Source organism: Gymnogyps californianus, chromosome 18 (genome assembly GCF_018139145.2).
Source record: "Gymnogyps californianus isolate 813 chromosome 18, ASM1813914v2, whole genome shotgun sequence".
Classification (NCBI taxonomy): domain Eukaryota; kingdom Metazoa; phylum Chordata; class Aves; order Accipitriformes; family Cathartidae; genus Gymnogyps; species Gymnogyps californianus.
This window is the reverse complement of record NC_059488.1, coordinates 2,716,829-2,732,028: the sequence shown is the minus strand read 5'-3', so window position 1 is coordinate 2,732,028 and position 15,200 is coordinate 2,716,829. Positions and strand designations below refer to the sequence as shown.

Here is a 15,200-nt window from a genome sequence, read left to right as displayed (position 1 = left end):
GCCCCAAACCTCTCAGTGTGGTCCAGTCCCTGTCACGATCCTTCAAAAGCCCCCTGAGAAAGCTTTCAAGCCCAAGTGCGTTGCTCTTATTCCCCAGGGATTGCTCCCAGGGGTCTGGAAAAGGGCAGGATCATCACACCACCAAGTGACCAGCTTCATAGCTTGAACGCTATCCAGGCAGTCCATAATTGCTCTCATTTCTCCCCCCTCAGTTATTTTCTCCTGTAAAAGCAACTAGGAGGTTCAGATGCAGAAGAGCAGCCCAGCCCTCGTGCTCAGGCCCACCACAATGCAGGATCTGCAGCACTCGGGTTATCCCAACTGCACCTTAACATACATGTGTGATGTTCTACAGCCTTTTTTTTTTTGGAAACATGAACGTCGAGGCACTAATCCAGGACTGCCTGGGTTTGTAGGCTTAGGAGGAATATCTTAGTTAAAGGAGGCAAGCAAACATAAAAAGCAGCAGCATTAGGAGCCCCTTGTCTTCTGCTCAGGGCTTGGGGCTGCAGCTTCCCCACCCCGACGCTGGCCATGCCATGGCCCTGCCTGCGGCTCACCTGGTCTCCCGGCAGTCCCCATGGCCCAGGTTTGCCATCCAGGCCAGGGAAGCCATCCGAGCCGGGGTAACCTGCACGTCCCGGCAAGCCCTGGAGCCCGGGTTCACCCTAGGGAGAAAAAAGCCAAGCATAGAAAATTAAAAAATCCACATCATTATGAAACCAATAAATTAAATGCTGAGCTCTGCCTGCCTTGTGCTTTTGCAGCAACGCCTGCTAAATACCAAGTACCTCGCAAGGAGACGGTGAGGGCTGGCAGTGGGAGAAGCTTTGTGCATCCAGGAGCTGCAAGCGTTGGGCATGTGGATCTGCCCAGGCTCTCCAACCAAAACCGTGGGAGAGTTGCAACCAGCAGCCATACAGCAAGAAACAAAGTGGAAGGCAGGGAAGAAGCAATGCGTTAAGAGAAGGTCAAGCAAAAGCCCTCTGCATCTGTTTCTTGGCTCTGGGGCTTACACCCAAAGCCATCTCTGATGCTTTCCCACATGCAAGAGCCTGAGCAGATCCTCTGGACTGGGCATCACCAGCTAAAGCTTAGGGGCAGCTTTTTTTTTTACTCCTTAGCTCACTGGCAATTCTGAATTAAGGCAGGATAAAGAGCAGTCTGGAACAAAGAGAAGACATTTCCCTTCAAATCGCTTTGATTGTTTGGATTTCTCAAAAAATTTTGGAACATTTGGTCAAGTCCGAAAACTGTTTTGGACTTTATTTCAGTTTGTCAAGTCAGAGTTTGAAGGAAGGGCAGAATGACACAGCTGCCTCAGTTACTTCTCAAGTGAAGAATCTGGTTGCAAAAATATAAAAGCTTGTTTTGGGGAGATTTGCTTTTCCATTTCCCTCCTGCAAGGGCTTCAGCATCGCACAGACAGCCACGCACATCCCCCGTGCTCATTAGTGGCCACGTATGGTTGGGGCACCCAGCCCAAAAGCCAGCATTTTTGCCCCATTCCACTTCCAGTCCCAGCTTTGGGGAGTATTTATTGTTATTTGCAATTTTGCAAGAAAGAGACCTGGGCTGTGACGCACCTCTGGCTGTGCTCTGTGGCAGGTGAGCCTGAGCAGATGGGCCGAATGTAAAACAGACCATGGGCAAACCCAACCCAACCCAACCGTGTGCTCAGGGGCTGAGGCAGGTGGATGAAATCCCTCCTCCTCTTCCTCATCCCTGCCGTCATCTGGTCAGCCTCCCCCGGGCAGTGAGAGCAGGGAGCAAGAGACCTGCTGGAGCCTGAATGGGCAAAGACCTCTTGGGCCAAGGTCTAGTAGAATCGTGAACCTTAACAAAAACCACCCTAGACTGGTCAAGAGCCATATCCAAAGTCGAGTTGAGTTTCTCTGTTGGAAACCTGCCACACAAAGCCCTTGGCAGATGCCAAAGCAAGAGCAGGAGAGCAGGCGGCTGGGGACAGGGCTGTGGCCGTGACACAGCCCCCTGAACCGAAGACATCAGGCTTGCAGATGGACTGTGATGGGTGGAAAAAATCTGCTCCTTTCCATTTCTGTGCTAATCCCTGCCCCAAACTGCTGACTCCCCTCGCAGATCCTGTTTATGTGAAGACTGAGAATAACTTTGGCACCTTTTGGTCAAGCTACGCCAACAGACTCCGGTGTTTACACTCAACCGGCTTAACACAGTCAGTGACGCCTTCCAGATGTTGGCAGCTGGTAAAACACTATCCCTGGGGTGCACGTCTGCTGCAAGGGAGTGGGGCCGGGCGTGACAGGACACCTGGCAGCAGGACGTGTGATGGAGAGCAGACACACAGCGCCTGATGGCATAGCTGCCTTTCTTGCCCAAGATTCTAACCTTTGCCATAAGCTTTTGGGACTCCAAGGTTCAACACAGCTGCCAGGAACCAGCCTGTGTCCTGCTTGCCAGCCCGTCCAAATCCTCCTTCAGCATCAGTCCACGTAAGCCTAGCCTGTCTGTGGCTCCTATTCTCAAGCCAGAGGAAAAGCCACCCCAGTTTTGGAGAGGAAGACATGATGACAAAGAAGATGGCAGGAGGAAAGGAAGGTCATTGCTGAGAAGGAGCCAAGGGGACCACGGTGCTGTGGTTAAGGTTGCTGGGGAGATGCTATGCAGGATGGGAAGCACTGGAGGGCTGAAGGAAGACGATTGCTCCAGTAGATGGGTGAGCGGGGAGATGAGGAGCAGCAGGGATGGGCGCTGCTGTCCCTTCAGAGCAGCCCAGCAGCAACCAGGACAAACAAGCAAGAGGCAGGGGGTGCTGGGGAACACCCGCACATCGGCTCTGATGAGAGGGATGAGATTCAGGATGCACCAGCTCCTCCCACAAGGGCTGGGTACCAGCGAGCATGGGTGGGAGAGCGGGTGGAAAGCTCCAGCAACACTGGGAGACTGGGACATCTGCTCTCCTTTCCTTTTACCCACGGGGCATCCAAACCCCGCAGGCAGCTGTGCTCGCTCAGCCCCAGGGGAGGTGGCCAGCTCCCACGAGGGCATGCTGCACGGCAGCTCCCATCGTGGAGCACAGGCAGAGCTTGCACATCCCTTTGGCCAGAGCTGCGGGGAAGGAGGTGGGTGGTTTCCAGAAGGTGACAAAAGGACAGAATGCTTTTGGGACAACCGTGCTGACTTGTGTCCACCTGCCTGGGAGAGCATCAGGTGACACACAGCAGCACCCAAAGGGACTGTGCTGAGCAGTCATGGAGCCCATGTACCTGCTGGAGTGGGGTGCTGCAAGCACAGGGCAAGAGGAGCTGCAGCATGGACTCGGTCAGGGGAATGAGCCTGCTGTGGCGAGCCACCCCTGCCAGCCCCAGCAAGGTCCCCAGAGAGAGGACCGGGGCATCACCTCCCATGACCCTTCAAAACCAAGCACACATTTCCTTGCACAGTTCCCAAATCGGCAGCAAACCTGACTGTTACAGTTCTCCCTCACCCAGCGCTCCAGGGTTTGATCCAAGAGGGGCAGGGTCTCCAAGGGTCCCCAGAACAGCCCTGGGGGCACAATCAGCCTCTCCAAACTGGGCTCTCCCTGCCGCCAAGCCCCCCACCCCCCCCAGCCAGGCATCCCCACTCACCATGTACCCCCGCTGGCCTTTCTCACCCGGCTCCCCCGGATCTCCGCAGGGTCCCTGCGCACAAACAGGGATCCAGTCAACAAATGTGTCCCCCTGTCCTGCCCCGTGCTGAGAGCAGCCCGAGCTTTGCGGAGGCTGTCATGGGAAGGACAACGAGCAGTGCACAGAGGCGGTCTCGGGAAGGGCAGAGCAGGAGGATTCGCATCCCTCGGCACGCCAGCCACCCTGCCCGCCTTCGTGGGGTCTGTGGCCAGGGAAGGTTTGGAGGTGGCGACAGATCCGGTTCCCCATTGCTTTGGTGCCCTACGGGAGGTCAGGACGGGGAGTTTTGCCTTTGTTTCTTTTGCCTCATGGCGCTGCCCTGCTCGCAGAGACCAGTCGAGGGGGGAAGCATCACACAGCAATCCCCAGGGCTGCGTGGGCACAGGGCTGGCCCCACACAAGTGCTCCATCAGCCATTCTCTGGCTTGTTTTTGTGCCTCTGGGAGGGATCCACATGGTCCCTATCCAAAACACAGGGCAGGAACCTGATGCCCCGGGGAAAATAAGCCAGCACTGTCCAGCTGGCAGAGACAGAGGGGCAGGGGCTGCGTCTGCCAACGAAACCCGGGCAGTTAGATATCAAACATCACCCGGGTTTCGGTGGGAAGCAGACAAGCAAACCATTAGGCTTCTTTGAAACCCAATGCCAAGGCCCTTAATTACAGCATGCAAGAAGCCACCGGGCAGCAGATATTTTTCAGGGCAGCCCAGGACTCTGCAAGCTGCCCCAGGCCAGCCGGGCTGGCAGCAGGGCCAAGCATCACCCAGCCATGGAGGGGACACCGGGGCTTTTCTTACTTACAGGTGCTCCTGTTTTCCCTGGATGTCCTGGGGGCCCAGGGGATCCGGGTTTTCTCTAGATTAAGAGGAGGAATGTTGGTATGACAAAGCGCTTAGAAAGGAAAACCCAGCTGACCAAGCCGAGGAAAAACCAAACCACAGAATGTTGCTTAACAGCAATACTCACCGGCCAGCCTGCATGTAGAAGCTGGTAAAACGACGATTGCTGAAAGGAGAATGGGGAGAGGGAAGCAAAATGTTAAAAAGAAAAAAACCCCTAAATCTCTTTTTGATGGCTTCAGAGTCTTTTTCCTGTTGCTTGGGAAGACACAGCAATGAACCAGTCCTCTAATTCTTTCTTTTTATACTATATGTATGCAAGTCACAGGACAAGGCTTAATCTAAGGACAACATATAGGAGATAAGGAACTGCTGGCCTCATTAGCAAATGAAGACAGAGGCCCCACTTCTGAAGTTTGCTGAAATCCAGCTCCCCCATGGATGCCCTTGCAGCCTTCGGACACCAAAAACGTTTTGCATGTTGAGAGGTCGGAAACATGTTGATGGTGAGCACAGGTACCATCATATTTAGCCCAGTTTGGACTCAAACCTGTTCGACAGGTTTCGACACTGCTGTTTGCCCCAAGTGGGAAACCTCATGCTGGCCAGCCCCATCTAGAGCCGCAGATGAGGAGGTCCTCCAGCAGTCACAGCCGGCAGGCTTTCTCCTCGCTGCTCCTAGCAGCCAAATCTTTCACGCACCTCCAGTTTTTTAGAAGACCAGATGACCACAAAGAGGAAGAAAACCACCCAAAAGCCACAGGGTGGGCTAATCCCATTGTAGCCACAGCTAATCCCACCATATTTCAAAGCCAGCATAAAGGTCCTAAAAAACTCACGGCACAGCCTCCTCTCCGCACACTTCCAAGCCAGGTTTCCCCAAGTTTTAGGAGATGCCCAGGAAACAAAACAATGCCTGTCTCCAACTACCAGCCATCCTCCTGCCCTCCCAGCAGCACAAACCACAGACACTCAGGAGGCAAAACCCACCTTTCCTCCTCCTCCTCCCTCTTCCTTCCCATGGCGAGCCCAGACATATGCTCCAGGCAGCTCCTCCAATTCCTGGCTTGCATCAAAGGCTAAGAAAAGCCCCCCCTTGCTCATCACCCCGATCCCAAGCAGCTGGAGGGGCAGGATTCCCACATGCTCCCCAGCTTCAGCCTCAGGGGTGCCAGGAAACCCCCTCCTGTTCCCCCCTCCAAAGATCTGTCCTCTGATACCAGAGGAGAGAGAAGGGAAAAAGCCAAGGAACTCATTAATGAAAATAAACACAGACCTTTCAACATATGGAAATATTTCTAATAATGAGCAGGGCTCTTGGGGGCAGACGATGGATGGATGCATTTAACTAGCTCTAATGCTGCACCGGGCAACTCTGTTCCTTTCAAGTTGATCCCGAATTGATTACCGTGAGCAAATGGGTGCAGTCCTTGCCAGCCTGCCAGGGCCGGGCCGTGGTTCTCTCGTTCAGCCAGTTCTCATTTCCCTCAAAAGCTGCTCACAAAAACTTTTTTGCGGGGTTGGAGCATGGCCAATACTTTTGCCTTGTCTCGGGAATTGGTGAACTCAGATTCACTCAGGACAGGATATTATTTCATTAGGCTTAAAAAAAAAAAAAAAAAAGGCAAGTGGAGGGGATGGAGGATGGGGAGTGATTGCCTGTGTTCCTGTAAAACTCCAGCCTGAGAGCAGGGCAGAGAAAACCCTTCCGACAGCTCTGCAGGGAGCAGGTCATGCCCTGCAGCACGGTCTTGGCCGCCCTCCCCATGGCCATAAAGCCACGCAGTCACAGAGCTGCGTTAGCTGCCGACCTTTCAGTAGCAGGAAATCCCTAAAGGTTGCCTCTTTTTTGCATGGAGCAATATTTTCTTTTGCTCTAAGATTACTAGCCCTCATTTCCCAGCCTGACCTTTTGCTTTTAAAGGTATTGGGAGAGATAAAGAGAAAGGACTCTAGCACTGCAGCTTAAGCTCCCTAATAACTGTGGGAGCTCCAGTTCTCCTTCCTCCTTCCCCGGCTTCTAGGACTCCACCACTACCGAAGTCAACACTGCCAGAACAAGACAGCAACAGTTTCTGCCTCTCAAGTTACACCGAGACAACTTCGTGGCAAACCCAATGTCTGTCAACATATCATGAACAAAAACACAGGACAGGGGCTTGGGGCAGAATTGCAGTGGCCTTAAGCTGGTTTTGCTCAATTCCCACGTACAGCAAAGGAAAGGCTTGTTTCACCAGGAAGGAGCAGGAGAGGCTACTGAGCATCCCAACAGCCATAACTGCTCTGGGACAGTCACCGATGTCCCTTGTTTTCTTGGTCCATCATACTGCATTATGTCCCCCAGCCTGAGAAGTGGCTCCTCTGACTTGCATTTCCAAAGGCTGAGCCAACAACAAACCCCAGCAGCCCAGCATGCCCTTCCTGCAGCCCCCAAGTCACAAGCACTCGGTTCACAAGAGAAGCACTGTCCCAAGCCACAGCATTTCTCATCCCCCCAGTAAGTTATAGGGGGCTGCAGAAGCAGACAGCCCCCCCCATCCTCATAGCAGCCAGCACTCAGCTTTTCACCCCTGTTCTATCTCAACAAAGATTAGCAAAACCCAGCCCACGGCTTTGCACTCCTGTTTCCTGCTGCCGAGCAAAACGTCGCCGCCGGCACGGCCGGGGTCATACGGCCACAGACACAATAGCCCAGCAAGGCTTTCGGGTACCCCACGTCATCCTTGCCAGACACTGCCTTCCCCTCGAGATCGGCACTTTGCCAAAAGCACCGGGCCAAGTGCCAGGATGCAAAACCCGCTGGGAGCCTGTGGCCAGGGCCCCGGCAGCCCTCCAGCTTCAGCTTCCCACACGCAGACGAGACCGTCTGCTCCCTCCAGCATTCCCAATGCCTAAGCACCAAAGGTGGTGGTACACCAAAGAAATCACGGTCTACGGCAACATCCGTAGGCATGAACGTTTCTGCGTGCAGAAGAACAAAGCCTGAGGTCCCTTTCCAAATGCAGGCAGGAAAAAAAAAAAATGCAATTCTGACTGAGCGTGCAGAGCAAAGAGCGACAGCAGCCCTGCAAAGTGCTGTAACCATGCCCTGACAACAGGAATTGATTATGCAGATGTCCACCCCAAACACCCTGGAAGGAAGGCGATTGCCCTGGCACAGGCATGGAGATGCTCTCTGGCACTGCAGGCTTCTTCCAGCCAACACTTCCAGCTCGCTCTCTCCTACCCCTGTTTACTCTGGTCCCGCACTGCATGCCTGCGATGGGTCTTGTGAGCATTGATAACAGCACAGCACCTGCTTTAGAGCAGCAGGAGGACAGGAGAACGTGGAGGTCCTCCAGGTCAACCAAGATATCTCCCAATGGCCAGCTCTTCTGCGCTTCCCAGGAGGAATCTGATCTCCTCTAAGGCAGGTATTTATCTTCTGCAGCTGCTTTGATCCAATCCAACACAAAACTGCAAAGGGCAGGTCTGGCCCAAGGACTTCTGGTCAGTCTATCCAAGCTCAGAGCCAGACCAGCACAGGGCTACTCTCCACCTCGTACCTCCAGCCAGCATCATCCCTTCCTCAGGGTGTGCTGTGCTGCCAGAGCAGAGGTCCTCCTCACTGTGTCGTCTTGCCAGCATTAAAGGCATTTGCCCTGGAGCAAAGGGTGCCATTACACCTCTTCACAGATGAATGAGTTGAAAATAAGTCAAATCTCCTGCCCAAGGTCATTTAAGCTTTTAGAGAGCTGGAGCATTAAGCCTGGCCTCTCACCGGCCCATTACTCTGCCCATTGCACCAACTTGCCTTGCAAGCCACCCTGCCCGGCACCTGCTTTGAGCAGCCGATATCATTCAGACAGGCTGCAGTCTCATCAGAGGGACATTACAGACGCACAACGCAGAGAGCATCCCCGCTCCAGGGAGCTCCAGCCCCAGGTTGGTAACATTCCTAAGACAGTTAGAAACCCAATGCCTTCAAGCTATTGCCCTGCCTGGCTCGGGCAAGGCTCTAGAGGGAGTTTGAAATTAAGCTTAATCACCGCAGTCGCTGTGCTGCCCAGGAGCCGGGGAACCTGGACGAGGGCTGGCTGGGTCGTTGCAGTGATCGCTCCCATAGCTCATGGAGTTTTGCAGGCAGCTACACAGCAGCCGAAGCACTCCTGCCTCCCTGCAGGTCCTGTCCCCGATCCTGTGCTCCCCACAGCAGCAGGGTTCAGATGAGAAAATGTCTTGTCTTGGCAAGGAGCTTGACGGGAGCACAAACCCTGTGAGCCAAAGCCATGGCACGCAGCTGGGGCATGGCAGAAAACCGGGATATGGTGGAAAACAGGAGCAATACTTTGTAACCGGCAACTCAGAGCAGGAGAGGGACTGCTTTCTGCATGGCTTGGGTCTTCTTTGGCCCCTGTCCTACAGGGGTAGGGCATGAACTACCCGTGGGAGGTCATGGATGTGTGTGGACCACGGGGACCCAAGATCTCCCAGTCAGTCACAGGGGAAAGAGGGATAGCTGTGTGAGCACAGCTGTAAATAGCGCACACGCTGATCCCATTTCACCCAAGGACAGCTGCCCACAGAGCTGTCCCCAGCGAGCCGCACCTCTCTCCTTGGCATCCTTCCTCTGCCCCCACCTGCCTACCCTGCCTCTGTCCTCCCACCCAACAGATTCGGAGTCTCAAACCATCGTGAACCCTTCCTCCCAGCTCTCATCCCAGCAGAGCAGAGAGGCGCCTGCAGGGGAGCTGATGGGGAGGTGTAAGTGGAGCTCCCCGAGCGCTCGCCCGCCATGGCTGTAACTCACCGTGAATGTCTGCCAGTCCTCCCTGGAATTCCTCCAGAGGATGATGGTGGGGACACCGGGGATGCCTGCAGGGCCTGGGTCACCCGGGGGGCCCGTCCGCCCCATGGCTCCAGGGTACCCCTAGGAAGACAAGGGCAGCTCCTTAAAACCAGCCGGGGGTTTAACAGTCAACACAGGCTGGACACAGGCTCTGACTCAAGTTAGCCTCTGAGTGGAGTCTGGGTCTACGCACATTCCTGGGTTCAAACCAGCTCCTAAGATCTAAATAACCCTGACAACAGGGAAAGAAAAGGAATGAACTTCATACGCACATGCTTGTGCCCAGACCCATCTAAATGCCTCAGGTGCTGAAGCTAATGCACGCAGAAGTGGCATGGCTTGTGGGGCAATGAGTTTGCCCCTCTACAGCTTGGGAAAGATGGAAACTGCTGTGCAAAGGTGGTCAGGAACACTCTCGCTGTTTTACTGATGGCGAAACTGAGGCACCACCCTTAATCCAGAGCATTTCCAAGCATCTGTCAGCACACTAGGCAATGCTGCGTACAGCAGGAGACCAAGCTGTGCCGTGCAGGCTGCTGCGGGCTGGGTTCCCGGAGCAGGAAGGGCAGCCGTGGGTCTGACCAACGTGGTGCTGGAGGACAGATGTCCCTCCAAGATGAGCTGGTGGATATAGCATGGGGCTGGGCTTTGGGACGTGCCAGCATTCCTCGTCCAGGTGACCTGAGCTAAAGCTGCTTCATCTCCCTGCTCTGCTGCCTCTGCAGAGCCAGTAAGTCACTCAGAGGAAAGACAGCAGCTTGTCCAGACAGACAGCTCAGTCCTGAGCCTGGGCTTAAAATACCCAGTAAAAATACTTCTTTCCTCTTCCAAACACACATAAAGGGCCACCAGACTGCAACTTCAGAAGCTCACACTGCCCTCTTGATGAAAAGCACCCAAACCATCTGTGGTATTTGCCCTGGACCCTACACCCCATCCCATCCCTTCCTGTGTTTTCCTGGATACTCACTTTGTCTCCTTTGGGTCCCACCAGTCCACGTCTCCCAGGACAGCCCTGAAAGGCAAAGGAGGAGAGCTATGTCACCTTGAAGGGGGACCTCCCGCACCCAGGGGAGGTCACAGAGTAGCGGGGTGACCAGTGTCATGGCCAGGGCCATCCCTGCCCCAGGGAAGCAGGAACTGAAACGGCTGATTCAGAGCAAACCAGCAGCACCAACTCTCAAAGAAACACCCCAAAGACCAGTGGGGTGGAAAGTGCACCCTATTTTACGCTGCTCCCTTCCCACTCTCCTGCCCTGGCATCAGAAAGCAGCTCTGCTCGGCCAGCTGAGCGGCATAATCCTGCGGCATCCATCACAGAAAGGCCCCAGACCATATGGCCGGGGAGCAGGAGCACATTTCCTGACACCTGGTGAGGAAAGGCAGTGTGTTAGGGAAAAAATCCCATAAAGCTGGATCACGGCCACACACTCAAACAGTAGTTTGGACGAGGATGCAAACATCTGCGGCTTCTAACTTATGTGAGATCTGATCTAGCCCATCTCTAGTCAAAAGTGCACGTTTTGGCCAAGCAGCGACCCCACTTCAGGGCTTAGCGAAGCATCTGTCCAGACAGAAACAAAGTCAGATAGGAGATCCTGGATTTTCTTGATGAAAGAAATCTACTTGGAAGATGTCAGATGACACTGATAACACGCCGGGCTGCAGCACAGCGTCTACCTGCGCGTCTGCTGCAGAGCTGTGGCTCTGATGGCTTCAATTACAGCTACCATTTTTGTTCTGAGCTTGGAAACAGCCTTGTCCGAGCCCGGCATGAAGCCTGGGAATCCACACTGAATTAACACCACCGCAGCACAGACACGGCTGCATCCCTGCGACCACCGAGGCAGCCCCGCCAGGGCAGCGGCCAGCCCTGACCTCGCTGCCTTGTGCCGATGGGATGGGTAAAAAGGCCAAGCTGCACGTCCAGAAACCGCTTTGGCACTGAGGGATGCTTCACCAAAGGGACTTTGATCACCTAAAGTGCCCAGATCTGAAGCCCATGGGGCTCCGTGGCTCAGTTCCCCCTCCCTGGGGGCTGGGGGCCTTGCCCCCTGAGCTTGCTTCATGTACGGCATGCGTTCGTGCCAAATGGCATACGCAGCAGCAGTGATGCTGGCAACTCTGGTCGGATTTTCAAACCTTGGGTATTAGAATCATAGAATCATTTAAGTTGGAAAAGATCTTAAGATCTCTTTTAAGAGTAAACCTAACGCTGCCAAGTCCACCATTGTTGAAGGAGGTAAAATAAAGCAATTCCTGCCCGCTGTACCCAATATTAAAACATGCACCAGAATGGGCAGGGACCCCTCCCAGAGCCAGGCAGCCCCTCTGTTTATCCACCCAGCACCCCTCCTTTAAGGGGCTGGATGCGTGCTGCTGAGAGACCACTTATGCAGGAAGGTACCCAGTTTGGAGTCACTGGGATTTTACTGTGAGCACCACATGCCCGTTGCAAAGTGCCTGGGGACAGGCTCATCCTCTCTGCCCTGGGTGCAGATATAAATTAGATCCTTCAATAAGTCCTGCCTCCCCCGATCCCCCTCAAAAGAGCTACGGGGTCCAGTCACTTCTTCTGGGTGCAGCCTCTAGCTTATCTCCTGCGTGGACACCCGCTGCCCTAGGTCCACAGCTGAGCTACACCAGCAGCTGACGGGGTGCCCAGCGAACCTTTCCTCCAATGTGGTCATCGGCGGGTCACAGTGCTCCACCGAGGATACTTATAATGCACCAGGACCCTCTGTGAGATGGCCAAAGAGCCGTCCCTCCTCCTGCTCCTCCCCAGGCGCTGGCCATGGTCACCCCCAGCACGAACACCAACCTTGCAAAGCCAACATGTGCAGTCCTAGTGCACGGTGGAGGGACAGGACCAAGCCATGGGCACAACAGCACCCCCTGAAATTTGACAGCATCTATTTCTCTCCCTTAAGCAGGTCCCAAGCTGACGCCATATTGTGCAAACCAAAAAGAACAATTCAGAGCACCAGGAACAACGAACCCAAGGGCTGCAACATTTCACGAGAGAAAAATGAAAATCAATCCAAGAGATCTCATCCAGAAGGCAGCCGGTGTTTTGCCCTGCAAACTGCATGCAGCACCGCTCCGCAGAACCATCCCTCCCCTCCTGCAGCGTGACCCGATGGCTGCAGCAAAACAGCGGATGGTTCCTGGGAGGAAAGCACAGAGAAGGCTTTGCATTTGCCTGTCACCCGAGTTCATGCCGTCCCTGACACCAGATGCCTGCAGCAGGATTCAATTTAAGCCTACGAATAGAAACCACATCTCTGCTCCTGAACAGCCAGTGCTAAGTTTGAGTAGCAGAAACCAAAAAAGAAAAAGAAAAGCCTGTGGGGACGTACCGACAGCTGGGAACCCCCATGAAACACTGTCTGTGAAAGCCAAGAAGCTTTTGAATACTGGCAACACAATGAAATCCCTGCAAGGAGGATTAGCAAGATCATAAAAGTCAGCAGCTTTTAAAGAAACACTTTCCACTTCTCACAACATGTTGGGTTTTTTTCCCCACTGATCTCCAATGCTTTTACAGTGGACAATGACTGGGATTGGAACTGAGGGCATGCGGTCTGTGAGGTCTACAGTCCATAAATGCCCTGAACAGCATTAGGGCACAATCAGGACTTGGCAGGATGATAAATAAACCTCCATCCACACCTCCCCACTGGAACAGCTACTCAAACTGGTTTTTTAAAGGCATAAACATTTCTAGGGCTGGCAAACCAGACGTACACGAACCTGCACCGAGGCAGAGGACCCATCGCATGGTGGGGCAGGGCCAGAGGTCTGGGCCCCGCTGATTTCCCTGATCAACACTGCCAGTAAAAGAGGAGGAGAAAAAACCCACAAGTGAAAAGGTTGATGCTAAAACCCCATTATTTCCAAACCTTTCCTCTAAGAACAATGAGAGATGTCACCTTCAGACACCCACCCTGCCTTGTGCCCACGTCCCGGTTGCCAGGCTGCCTGAGGTGACGCAGTAAGAGGGTGAGCCACAAGCCCAGCACACATCACCACCGCCAAAACCAGAGGTAAAGCAAAGTCCCATTCCCAAAGGAAAATCTCCAAATTCCTTTTAATGAAGTTTTCCAAGGTAAGGGCACCCATTCCTTGGTTTTCCTTCCACAGGATACATTTAAACACCCAAAACATCCATCACATCTTTGCTGGCGTCACCACGAGCATGGGGCATGGCAGCAGCGAGGTGTGTGGGTATGAATTTAAGGCGCCTGCGCTGGGCAGCAGCCCCAAAACAGGCTCTACGTGCCCAGACCCCCCACGGCTCACAACGGCCGAAGGGGCTTGGTGGGACAAAGACCCAAGGAGGCAGGAGGACCTTCGGGGACCAGCAGCAAGGGCAGAGCCTGCCTGCCCTCAGCCCTGGGGAGCAGGAACAAAATATCAGGAAAGGTTGCCAGGCTCAGCACATAATTTTAGCAAAAATAATAGCTCTAACCGTGCACGGCATGTGCCACTGCAGAGCTTCAAGCCTACACCCGCTTGCGCCAGCATCTCAAACCCAAACTCCTAATGCCAGGATGGAGCTGCTTGTACCTGTGTTTCCACCCAGGATGCTCACGACCAAGAAAAAACCCATCTCAATGCTTTCCACAGGAGGGAAAAGCAATTCCCTCCTGGCTGGGTCCCCTCCTCACGCTGCCTCCCCTCCGGCTGGCTGACAGCAGGGCTGTCAAACACCGTGACTTTTCCTCCACTCCTGGGATTTTTTCATCCTTCAGCATCTGTTCCTTTTGCCATTTTCTTCTATTTTTGCAGGCAATAGCTGCAGCAGCAAGGAGACTGCTTGAGGGGGAAGCTAGCAGTCCTAAATTTAACCATTATCCTATGAAGCCTGGCTCATCGATGACGAATTTAGTGCCGGGTCCCTCACAGCCGTCAAAACAGCCGTGTGTGGAGACCTGCCCTGCAGCATCCAGATGAACCCCCAGGGCAGCCCCGAGCTCAGGGCATCCCAGACGGCTTTCGTGTGGGTGTCTGCCCAGGGGGGAGGAGGAGATGCCCATGGTCACTTCTGGCAGTGGCACTGGGTAAATGACATGCAGTTTTCTAGACGAATTGTTAAGAAAATTTAACCAAATTAGGGAAATCATTTTGGCAGAAGAAAAACATGGGAAAACGTAAAAACGTTTTTCAGCTACTTCTCAATGAAGACTGATGACTCCTCTAAAGATTTATCTGTTCTAAGTTTACCATTTTTTAAAATTTCCCTTTTTTCATCCATGACAATGGAAATCCATATTTTTCGAGACAAATTCAATGCTCTGCTTTGAACCCCCACAAATTTTGGGGTGTCGCAGTGATAGAGAAGCAAAGGACAGCGATGCCAGCGGGGGCCACAGGCTGACGCCTGGGGTTTGCTGTAGGGACAGGGGCTGGAGGAGATGGCTTGGCCCTGCTCTGAGCCCCTCAGCCTGCCTCTGGGCAGGACCAGGGTGAAATGAAAACCGACAATGTGGTTAAATGACTTGAGACCATCTCTAGAGCAGGGGGGATAAGGGGATCATCTTCTCTCCAGTTGCCAGTGAAGTTTCTTCAGGGACATCAAAAAACCTTCTCGCAGGGCCAGGCTGGTGCACAGCTCCATGCTGCCTGCACGGAGAAGGTTTCCCTGCCCAGTTTCCCACGGCGAGCTGCTGGCACCGCAGCTCAGCAGCCTGCACCCACCACCCACTCTGGAGGGGAAGATGTACCACCACCCATCCCTCCCTCCTGCAGCCATCGCCACTCACCGGCAGCCCCGGTGGTCCCGGCAGCCCCGGTGGTCCCGGCTTCACGTGACTGTGCTGTCCACGTGCCACCGGCGAGACAGGGCGCCCTGGGTGGGCAGCGCTGTCCCGGAGCCCTGG

General features: G+C 54.1%; 1 protein-coding gene across 1 annotated transcript in view; it reads right to left on the bottom strand.

Annotated features, from left to right (window-relative positions):
• Window positions 1–15,200, bottom strand: part of LOC127023828 (collagen alpha-1(I) chain-like) — a 96,111-nt gene that overhangs the window by 24,980 nt on the left and 55,931 nt on the right. Inside the window, exons 9-15 of the mRNA XM_050908144.1 lie at window positions 15,084–15,169; window positions 10,289–10,333; window positions 9,280–9,399; window positions 4,618–4,656; window positions 4,453–4,506; window positions 3,609–3,662; window positions 561–668 (exon numbers count right to left, since the gene is read on the bottom strand). Of these exons, the coding sequence (XP_050764101.1) occupies window positions 561–668; window positions 3,609–3,662; window positions 4,453–4,506; window positions 4,618–4,656; window positions 9,280–9,399; window positions 10,289–10,333; window positions 15,084–15,169 (506 nt within the window). The remainder of the gene's footprint in view (window positions 1–560; window positions 669–3,608; window positions 3,663–4,452; window positions 4,507–4,617; window positions 4,657–9,279; window positions 9,400–10,288; window positions 10,334–15,083; window positions 15,170–15,200) is intronic.